General features: G+C 33.5%; 1 protein-coding gene across 1 annotated transcript in view; it reads right to left on the bottom strand.

Moving 5' to 3' along the window:
• Positions 1–11,420, bottom strand: part of LOC110021882 — a 24,621-nt gene that overhangs the window by 9,565 nt on the left and 3,636 nt on the right. The window contains exons 2-3 of the mRNA XM_020720586.1: positions 9,369–9,732; positions 7,264–8,711 (exon numbers count right to left, since the gene is read on the bottom strand). Of these exons, the coding sequence (XP_020576245.1) occupies positions 7,264–8,711; positions 9,369–9,732 (1,812 nt within the window). The remainder of the gene's footprint in view (positions 1–7,263; positions 8,712–9,368; positions 9,733–11,420) is intronic.

Below are 11,420 nucleotides of genomic sequence, written 5' to 3'. Positions count from 1 at the left end.
ATATATGTATATATAGATCAGTATTATTTTTAAATAATTTAATTGACTACAAAGATTTATAATCGATTAGAATTATTAATTAAAAATTAAAAATAGAATAAATACATACTAAATTATATTTAAATGAATATTTTGATATAAACAATAAGATTTAAGTCTCGCCCTTACCTGCAACATCCTACAACTGCGTGATAAAAGTTATCAAAATGACTCGTTGTTCGCGAACAGCTCATATCCGGCCTGCTAAACAAACGAGTTGAACACAAATAGATTTTTTGAGCTCAATATATAAACGAGCCGAACAAGAATAGTCGTATTTTTTTAATGAGCCGAACATGAACAAAGCTTGGGCTCGCTCAAGCTCGGCTCGTTTACAACCCTAGTTATGCAACATTATGCTTCTGTCATTCAGAAAAAATGATTATTGTTTTGTAAGATTACTGTCAAAAGATCTGTAAGAGTTATAGTTGTTTTAGTAGTGCCATAACTTTATAACGCTAATATAAAAGATTGAAAGTAAATAAATATTATTATAAATATAATCAAAATAATGAAAATAATAATAATTACTACATAATTAATTAATACAATTTATTTTATAAATATAATAGCAAAACTTCATAATGTGCTCTTCGTAAAAGCAGTCTAAACCACATATCCAGGAAATTTTCTTATAATTTAATACAATTGATTTTTTTCAAAGTGGAAAAAAAGTAAATGTCTTTATACACTTGTAAATATCTCATCAAAAAGGTCAAGCAAAACACAGTTATTGAAAGAATGTGTTTGCACCTCATTCACCAAGCCCACAGAAACTTCAAAGCATTGAAACATCACTATGCCCCTCTGCTTGCCAATGAATGGTACAAAACTTTGATTTTTTTCTCTTTTTTTTTTCTTTTTTGAAAAGACAATAAATTTATTATTTTCTTCAGAACTGATCTTAAAAATATAATTTTCACATGAACAAAAATTAGCATGGAACATTCCATGGATAGCATGATGACAAATTTTGCTTTAACTTGCTTGAGTGATGTTGTTCGTACACTTGAATTTAACAAATTCTCCATGCATGTGCACAGGGACTATAGAATCTGTATCTTCCTTTCATTTTCCTCATTAGCTTAGCAAATACTTGTCCTGATCAAAGGTTCTAATGTTGAATTTTCTCTTGATGTTTCACGATGACAAGATGATTACAAAGAAAGAAATGTGTTGTCTTTTATTTTTAGCTTTAAAAAGAAGTAAAATTTACATGCATACCACACCGTTCCTATGTATTCACATATCCAACCGCTAAACATTTATATTTACATTTATAACACGTTAGTGTCATAAACCACAAAATTTCTATGTATTCACATATCTAACAACTAAATATTTATATTTACATTTATCACACTTTGGTGTCATAAATCATTGCATGAAAAGGTGCATTTCACTATAAAAAATAAATAATAGAGGTATTTTTATGTGATATTACAGATTTAAGTGTTATGCATGTAAATATGAAAATTTAGATGTTAAATACGTAAATATATAGCAATTGCATGTGATTGAAAATTATGATTTGTAATTGATTAATTACACTAATCTCAAATATAGACAACCCCCATGTCAGTTTTACATTTATAACACTTTGATGTTATAAACCACACAATTCCTATGTATTCACATATCTACAAGCTAAACATTTATTTTTACAATAATAACATTTTGGTGTCATAATCCATTGCATGAAAATGTGCATTTCAGTTTTAAAAAGTAAATAATAGTGGAGTTGTTATGTGATTAAGGATTTGAGTGTTATACGTGTAAATATAAAAATTTAAGAGTCAAGTATGTAAGTATATAAAAATTATGTGGCATGTATGTAAATGCCGCCGAAAAAGAATTATGATTAGCAATTGATTAATTACACTAATATCCCAGGCACATTATAAAACTACGCTTACCTCCCATTTATGAAGCTCTAGTTTAACATTTTTGGGTTAATATGATAGAAAATGGATTGTGATTAGCATGCAATACAATATCTAACATGGAGGAACAAAAGCGTAACTTCAAAAAAATGAAGTGAAGGTATACGATAAACAAGCTATAGGAGAGATAAGTGTAATTAATCCTTAATTTTTTAAGATAATGGGGTTTCAAATTTTACACACCATTGAAATTGCGTGTAAGCATTATATCAAAGGGAAAGCTAATGAGATTTTCTTTTAAATATGTGATTACTCATGGTTTATTGATTTTCAAAATCAAATACTATTTTTGGAAGTTGAGATTAATATACATCATAAAAATCATTGTTCACTAGGATTTTGATACGAATTGGAGATGACTTTTTACAAAAGTTTGGACAAAACAAAATATTTTATTTCAACATCCCAAACAACACACTCAAACGCATAAAAGATGAGTGCCTACAATCAAGACAATAATCTCATGCAAAATTCTAACCCTAAACATAATAGCTTTCTTCATACAACAACAAGCAGCCTTTATCCCACTAAGTAAAGTCGGCTACAAGAATCCTTTTTCTCCATTGTGTCCTATTGAGTGTCATATTTCCATTTAAGTTTAATAGATTTGGATTATTTTTTATACAATATGCCCAAGTTTTTTTTGGTCCGCCTCTGCCTTTCTTAGCAATAATAAATAATATTATCTTCTTCATTCTACACAATAATAAATAATAACGAGCTAAATTGCCCTTAGGCGTCGGCATAACAATATTCTTTCTCCAAAAGACACATTGTCCTCAATGTAAAAAAAAAATAATTATTACTGAATCAAGTTGTTTGGCTCCCACATCACGTCCTCATCTAGCAATCATATCCATTTAATCAAAAATTCATAGTGACCTTCATGAGTTCAAAATGTAGTCTTGTGTGAATCTTTCGGTCACATTCGAACATGTTAGTACCCTAACATCAAGTCTAACTTGGAGGATATTGCAGCCCCAAACAACTCATCCAATAGCTCATCAGCCATTGAGATGAGAAATTTGTCAATCCACATAGAAACACCAACATCCATCATTCTTCGTTAATGAGACTCGGCTATAAAAGGAGGTTGCTCTAGGCTGTTTTATCCCGAACTCCAACATCTCTCGGATACATCTCTCAATCTCGTCCTTTTGTACATGGAGGTAGAGGTATGGACTCAAACTGATGGAAGAAACCCCCGGTCTAAAGATTATTGCATGCTCGAGCCCGCTCCCATTTTTTTTGCTCAATCCCATGGCTTTAGATCCGCCTAAGACACGAAGTTGTCTTGATGTCGCGCAAATCCTTCAGATTGTTGCAGCTCAGTCAGCTCCTAATTCCTGCACTCGACCCCGCAGCACCAGCCACCTAAAGCAGTGACGCTATCCTGATTTCGCATGAATCCTTCCAATCATCGTAGCTCACGTCCATTCTTGACACCGTCGCTCAGTCCCCTGATAAGTTTGCATGAAACTGCACAATCTTCTTCATCATGGCTTCTATAAACATGAATCCTCCCTCCATACATAAAAGTTGAACCTCCATGGATGACACTTCTTCATTTTTGACCTGATTTGATTCACCTCTTTCTCTAATTTTTTTCTAGATAATCTATTTTCTTGGTCGCCAATACTCTCAGGGAAAGTTTCTTTCACGGAAGTGAATTTTTTGTGCATTGTGATCTGATTGTTTCCTAGAGTGTGATGTGTGGCTATGAATTGCTAAGGAAAGGTAACAATGCAAAAATTAAGCTCGATCTCCAGTGTACGTAGCGATTCAAAATTTCTGTAAGTGGTGATCCTATTGCTCAATCCAACGTGGTCCATTATGAATCGCGAAGGGAAAGCTAGGGAATTGTCGCTCAATCCTATCGTTTGCTCTATATGTGATCCCGTTGTTTGCTCAGTACGCGTATAGTTGTTGCTTCCCAACTAACTCAATCACGGCAATTTCACACAATTGGGTTACTATACACCGCGGTCCCGTGGTTGGCTTCCCAGCTAGATCTAATTGAGACTATTTTGCGGGGTTAGGTCATGAATATTATAGGTTTTTATCTTGATCCGAGAAGCAACAACTGAATGCCACGATCCCAACATTGGTTCCCTTAATCAAATGCTCTGATACAGATTTGACATGAATAGGTGACCATTTTTTACAAAAATTAGGCCAAAACAAAATATTTTATTTCAGGATCACAAACAACACACTCAAATGCATAAAAGATAAACATTTGTAATTCGAGAGGCAGGCTATCTCCCCCAAACCCCAATCCTAACAACTACAAACGGAGGTAGGTGATCTCTCCCAAACCTTAATCTTAATACTCAAGATGACAATCTCATGCATAGCCCTAATTCTAATATTAGCCCTATTTACACTAAAAAATAATAAATAAGAAAACACTACATGACCCTTAGGCGCCGGCGTAACAGATTCAAACAAACATGGACTGATATGACTTTGTATGAGACTGTTTTTGCAATTGCGTTCTACATGTTTGCTATTTTGACTAAAGTAACACCAATTTAAAAAATTAGATTAGTTAAGTGATGAAGGTTTTTCACAGATATACAGTTTTTATATTAAAAAAAATGATTAATATTTGCAATTCATGGTGCATTCTTTAATACGTAATTATTTTGAGTTATCGTTGGGCTGCTTTCTTCTGTTTTCATTTAATACCTTCTAGTTCTAGAAAATTTATTTCCGCAAAAAATTGGGGGTTTCCACATGCTTTTTCTCTATATTCTCCTACTTTTAAAATTACACTGTGTAATACAATATCTAACAGAGGAACATAGTGTAACTTCATAAAATGAAGTGAAGATATACGATTAACCAGCTATAGGCAAGACAAGTGTAATTAATCCTTATTTTTTTTAAGGCGATGGGGTTTGAATTTTTACATACCATTGAGATTGATGGTAAGCATTCTGTCAAAGGGAAGGCCAATGAGATTTTCTTCTGCGCATGTGATTATTGTCATGGTTTATTGATTTTCAAAATCAAATAATACTTTTTGAAGTTGAAATTAATATAAACCATAAAAAAAAATTCATTGCTCACTAGGATTCAGCAATTGCTTTGTACATGGTTGCAATTTTGTTTAAATTAACACCAACTGAAAAAATCAGATTAGACAAATGATACAAATTTTTCACTGGTATACAGTTTTTATATCTGAAGAAATAATTGATATTTGCAAGTCATGGTGCATTCTTTAACACGTAATTATTTTGAGGTATCATTGGGTTGGTTTCTTCTGTTTTCATTTAATACCTTTTAGTTCTTCCTAAACAATTTATTTTGACAATAAAATTGAGAGTTTCACATGCTTTTTCTCTATATTCTCTAATTTTTATAATTGCACTTGCACTTTATAAAAAAATATATTAGACTGCGACAATCAGAGAATTATACTTTAAAATGTCAACAGTTTGCTCTTTTCACTTTCCTTGGTATCCATACTCTGGTCCTCTTATCTTTCGACAATTTCAGAACTAGAGATAACATGTAAGTTTATTTATTTTTTAGTTGAATAACAAACTATACACTTATCTAGAACATTTTTCTTGGAAAGTGTAGCTGAACATTGTACTGATATATATTATGTAAGTTTGACATCTCATTTGAAATAAATTGCTGCCCATATGAAAAGTTATGATGTCATTTGTTATAACGCACAGAGACCTCGTTGGATTGAGTCTAAATAAATTTATTAAAAGTACTGCGTTTTCATGCATTCGCATAGGGTTTTTACTTGTTAAGCAAAAAAAATTAATAATAATAAAAAGTTATTGAAATAAAACAAAATATACAAAAACAGAAAGTATAATGTAATTTAATCTAAGAATATAAAGTCGAGATAGTTTTGAAAAAAAGCATAAAAGCAAAACCTGATGTCGAAATGTAATAACTCAAAACTGTCATTTAATGAGATATTATCCACTTTGTCCATATAAGCTACATGGATTTGACACTAAATGACAACGATTAGACTTTCGAGAGTTGCAAAACATAATGGTGAATTTTGGCTAACAAACCAATGGAAAGAAAAATTTAAGAATAATGTATTGCTAAAAGATTAGAGAAAAGATGTCTTGATACAAACGTTTAATCAAAAAGATAATCAAAATTGTGGTAACTTTAAAGGAATTAAACTTTTAACAGAATGCAATAGAACTATGGAAGAAATTGCATGATAGAATGTAAAAAATTGCATTCAGCATTGGAGGAATTCAAACAGATTTTAAAGAAAGAATATTGATGATATGGATGATTTTTATGCTCAAAGAACCAATTGAAAAATAAAGTCATTAAAGTCACAACATTAAATTTATATTAATATTGAATGGTCAAGAACAATTAGATTTGATTATTAACAAGAATGTGTGCTAATATCGTTCACGAAGTGTTGACTGAAAAGTGATTGGGATTAGGTTTAGTAATGGAGTTATAAAAGAGTTTCATAGTTAAATAAAATCAAGTTTAGGATATTTTTCTACATTAGAGTGAAGATGCTTAAAATAACTAAAGCAAGGAAACTTGATTTATATTATTTGCAGATGACCTAACTTGATGATAGGCAATACATCTTTTGAATTAAATAAATAGAAAAATACTGAAAAAATAGGAGCTTAGAACTAATGAAATAAACAAGAAGTATATGATACATGATATTAGCATATACAAAATTCTGCAAATATCAATCATTATTGATGGAAAATCAAGTGAAACTTAAACAATATAGGTTTAAGCACATGATGTAATATTGCATGACCTAAAATTACTTATATCAACCTTTTTGTATCATAAACCAAGGTCAGGGCAGGCTTCTAAGTATTCATGATGCAAATTGACATTTAAAACTACATCCAAACTACACAAAAGAGCAAGCAATATCGTAGTTATACAGTTCTATCATTTATATCATGCTTAAAACTAAATAATTTGATAGCAAAATCTTATAATATCATATATATTTGTCTCATTCTCAAAAACCAATAAGCTGTAAAATAACCATAATATGGCACGAGAATGGAACTGCTAGCATGGGTGGGATATCCATCTAAACTTCCCAAAAGATTGTTGATCCACAGAATGCTCGTATCAGAAGGTACATTGTACATTAAGTATAGATAAAACTAACTAAAAGCATTGCTAAATATTACAATTTAACAGAAATAATAACTCAAAAGAAAATGCAATAGCAAGAGGTTTCATAGAGTTACATGAGGATAATTTTAGCTACAAGCATAATTTAGGAGAGCACCTTGGGTAATAGAGGAGGTAATGAAGCTTGGCGAAAACTTTTAGTTGACTCTGATACTTTCTTGATTTGTTCAAGTTGGCACACAATCTCATCAAGTAGTTGTAGCTGGAAGCATTCCTTTTCCTTGTGGTCTGTAGACAAATTCAGCTTCTCTCTACCCTGTCTAATTATTTTTAATCTCTTCCTTAAGCGCTCAACTTCATTCCCAAGCTTAAACTTTTCACTTTCAATAGACGGCAATGAACTCCTCTTTAAATCAAGAAATGAACCTCTAGTAGACAAGCTGCACTTTTGTCCGGTCCTATTTGTGATTTCTGAGCAACTTCTTTGGATGTGTGGTTCCATTTCATTGAAATTTGTACATGAAGATGCTTGAAGAGGAATGGCATTCTGTTTACCATTTTCCTCAACATGAAAAAATTTATCATCATTTTGTTTGCTATTTTCTTCAACCTGAAAAAACTGACCATTATTGATAATATGAACGCCATGAATTCTTGATTCAGTTTCCGGCAGAAAAGATTTACTGTCTCGTTGATCAAGGACACAGCTCTCTATTCTAAATAAATCATTATCAGGAACACTCATCTCAATTCGAATACCACCATCTCCTTCATCTCTAACATTTAAATCTAAAATATCCTTGTTGTACTCATCTTCAAAAGGAGAATTCAAATTACACAAGCTTGACTCATCTGCATGGCTAAAATTTAGTATATTAGAAGATTGCTTGATCTGCGTTGTTAGCATGCTACTTTCACCAATGTCTTGTTTAAATTCATCTCCGATGTTTAATAATTCAGTATGCTTCCCCGCCACAACACAATCCATTATTGAATTACCATGATATGAAGAAACTCCACTTGAATTCACAGCTGAAAATGATTCCATTCCAAAACCATCTGAAACTTCTTTCTTCTCAATGTATTTATATATTTGTCGTAGCATCATCATAGGATTGTCTGATGAATCATTCAAAGTACCCTTTTTTTCTTCAAAAATGCTATGCTTAATATCAAAGTCCTGCTCAAATTGTTCTCGAGAATCTAACGTTTGCTTATACATCTCAATTTCCTTTTCCAAAACATGCTTCTCTCTTTCCCGACTTACAATAATCTCTTTAAGGATTTCCATTTCTTCCTTGTCATAAGCAGATTTCTCCTCAGTCATCCGCTGATACTGTCGAGCCTCCATCTCTATTTCAGCTTTTTCCTTTTGAAGCCTAAGCATCATTGACATGGCCTCATCTGCAGCAGTGGCAGCTGCACTCCTTTCCTTTTCCAATTCTAGGTAAAGAGCAGCAAGGGCTCCTTGCTCATCACCAAGCTCCCTTTCCAAACTCCTCGTCATATCAAATATCCCCCCATCACATTCACCCGCACCCCCAACATTGGACCTGGAATCCTTCTCTCCATTTACTACCTCTTCAACCAAACCTGCATCATTCCCTATTCACAAGCCAACAAAAAATCAACTCATCAACAAAACTTCAGATGTTGGTTTTATTTTATAAATTTATAATGTGGTATAAATAAATGCATGCAAATAACTGTGATAAAATTGATTGGGTTCACTTTTAATTAAAATTTATGAAGTGATAAACAATTAAGTAAAGTAACTCTATATAGTTCACAAACTTTACTTCAGGCCAAAAGACCATTAGTTATCATTCTTTAGGTTACATCAATTTCTCACTCAATCCAACAGCCAAGAAATCTTAAGCACTCAGATTTGTAGTTAAATCTAAGAAAGAAATTTTTAAAACTGAAAGAGAATGAATACAACTATTTTAAAATGAGAAAACACTTCATAAGCATGAACAAGTAGAAATGGAGATAAAGATATTCACTTAAACATTTATAAAAAATATTCCAACTATGTTTTTCCAAAAAAATAATCAAAATTTATTGTTTCAATTTCCTAACAACGTTTTTTTCTTATGAGAATCGATTATTCAAAAGAAGGATAACATTTACAATCTTTTTTTTTTTTATTTCAACATCACATCAAAAATGAAATGAATCTTCTTTTCTATTCCATGGTCAACATTCCCTGTCAATTTTTTTCCCGATAAAACTGATCACAGTAGAATAATTAGAGCTCACCATCCGCATTAAAATTCCAGAGACCAGCAGAGACCCTCTCAGCCGAAGCCGGTGGAAACTTTTCCAAACTCGACATCGAATCCCCGAGCCGCGGGCGACGCCGGCGGGCGGGGGTGTGAGGTCGACGGCGTCGGGAGGCTAATGCTGCGCGATCGATGGGATAGTGAAGCGGTGGTACAGGAGCCTCTGTCATCACTCGGTAAGCGAACAGCATACCGGCAGCGATGAGAAGAAGAAGCGCCGTCTGAAAGAAGGGATTCGTAAGGGAAGCGAGAGCGGAGAGAGCGGTGGACGCCGGCGACCCTGGAAGCGGGAAAATCGATAAGGAATCTGGTTTGTGCGCAGGCGGGATGGCCGAAGTGGCCTTCGCATGAACAAGGAAGGGAGAGGCTGAAGAGGGAAAGGAGTTTTGAAGCGAAGAAGGCTATGGTGGCGCCGACGAGGAAGAGTGACGCTAGGGTTAGGTCGACGTAAGCTCCGATCAGTGAGGTCAACGTCCAGATTTCTACAGCGCGGCAAGCCATCGACGATCGCTCATCTTTTCCTTCTACTTTCATATCATCTTCCGCTCTATTCATATCTGCCGCAGTCGGAAGTGCGAGCTTTCGCTCCTGTAGACTGCGGAAGGAGAAGGGGCCAAATTTTCGAAATTATTATAAAAAATGGAGGATAACGGGATTTTAAAATCCCGTCTTTCTTATTTTTTTTATTATAGATAATATTTATAAATTGTTGTGCTCAATTTACTAAATTATTAATATTTTAGTCAAATATTAATGTAATTAAAAGGTAAATGATTTAATTTATAAGATTTAGGATTGGTAAAAGTGTATAATGTTGAAATCTAAGTTGTCTTCTGTGAACAAGTGTGAGATTTGGGCCTAAGAGAGAAAAAATTAAGTCTCCATTTAGCAATACATCATTATAAAAATATAAGTAAGAGGAGTATTGATCGACCGTTATTTTGGTGTCGCCCGTCTCTGTTTGATCGTCGAATCGATTCCTTAGAGATTCTAGTCAACCGGGTGTAGTCACACGACCAACTCCAGATCAGGTCGCTCGGCCGATAAGAGTCGATTGATTTTGTTGTACGTTCGATCGCTTTCAGTCCACATCTTGTGTTTCAGCACAAAACTTCAATCTCACGAAATTCCATATGAGTCATGTGATTCTTGAGATTTGTTCTGGCATTTTTGTTGTATACAGGGTGATTTTGGTATTTACATAAATTAGTTTAAGGCTAGGCTACTTTATCACTCGGTCGTCTGAGATTGGCATGCCTTAGGTCGGCAATGATTGTTTGACTGACAGCACTGACTTGGGGGTTGCCGATCGGCTCCTACTAATCTTTGCTCACCAGGATTTGGCTTCTTCAGCTTGAGTCCACGGTCGACTGCTTTGGTATGGTTGTCTACTATCGACCCCTATATGAGGAGCTTCTAACACCATTAAATGTGTAAACGAGCCGAACACGAAAGTCTAGGCACAACTCTTGTTCCGCTTGTTAAAAAAAGTACCGTTGTTTTTTTCGGCTCATTATATTTTGAAAAAAAAAAAAATTATTAGTGTTCCGCTCGTTTGCTTAGCAAACAAAGAACTGTTTTGACAACTACAGTCACACAACCATAAGATGTTAAGGGTTCATGTGAGATTTAAATTTTATTATTTATATTAAAATGCTATTTAAATATAATTTAATATATTTTATTTATTTTTTTAATTAATAAATTTAATTGATTAAAAATATTTGCTGACTTGTAGTTAATTAAATTATTTAAAAATAATACTCATCAAGTGTGTGTGTGTTTGTGTGTGTGAATATATATATATATATATATATATAAAGAGAGGGAGGGAGAAAGTTCAACAAGGAATGGAGAGAGTTAGGGTGAGATGAGAATTGGTCGAAGGCTATTATATGAGCCCCAACCATCCCTATGTGTTCTAAATATTTGAGTATCACACTCTACACACGGGGGGATTCAAACTCATGACTTGAGGGGACATACGATCCTCAAAGTGGCAGGGCTACCAACAAGCCACGGTACCCGA

Source organism: Phalaenopsis equestris, unplaced genomic scaffold (assembly GCF_001263595.1).
Source record: "Phalaenopsis equestris unplaced genomic scaffold, ASM126359v1 Scaffold000151, whole genome shotgun sequence".
NCBI classification, from domain to species: domain Eukaryota; kingdom Viridiplantae; phylum Streptophyta; class Magnoliopsida; order Asparagales; family Orchidaceae; genus Phalaenopsis; species Phalaenopsis equestris.
The sequence above is the reverse complement of the archived record's forward strand: the minus strand, read 5'-3'. Positions and strand labels throughout refer to the sequence as shown.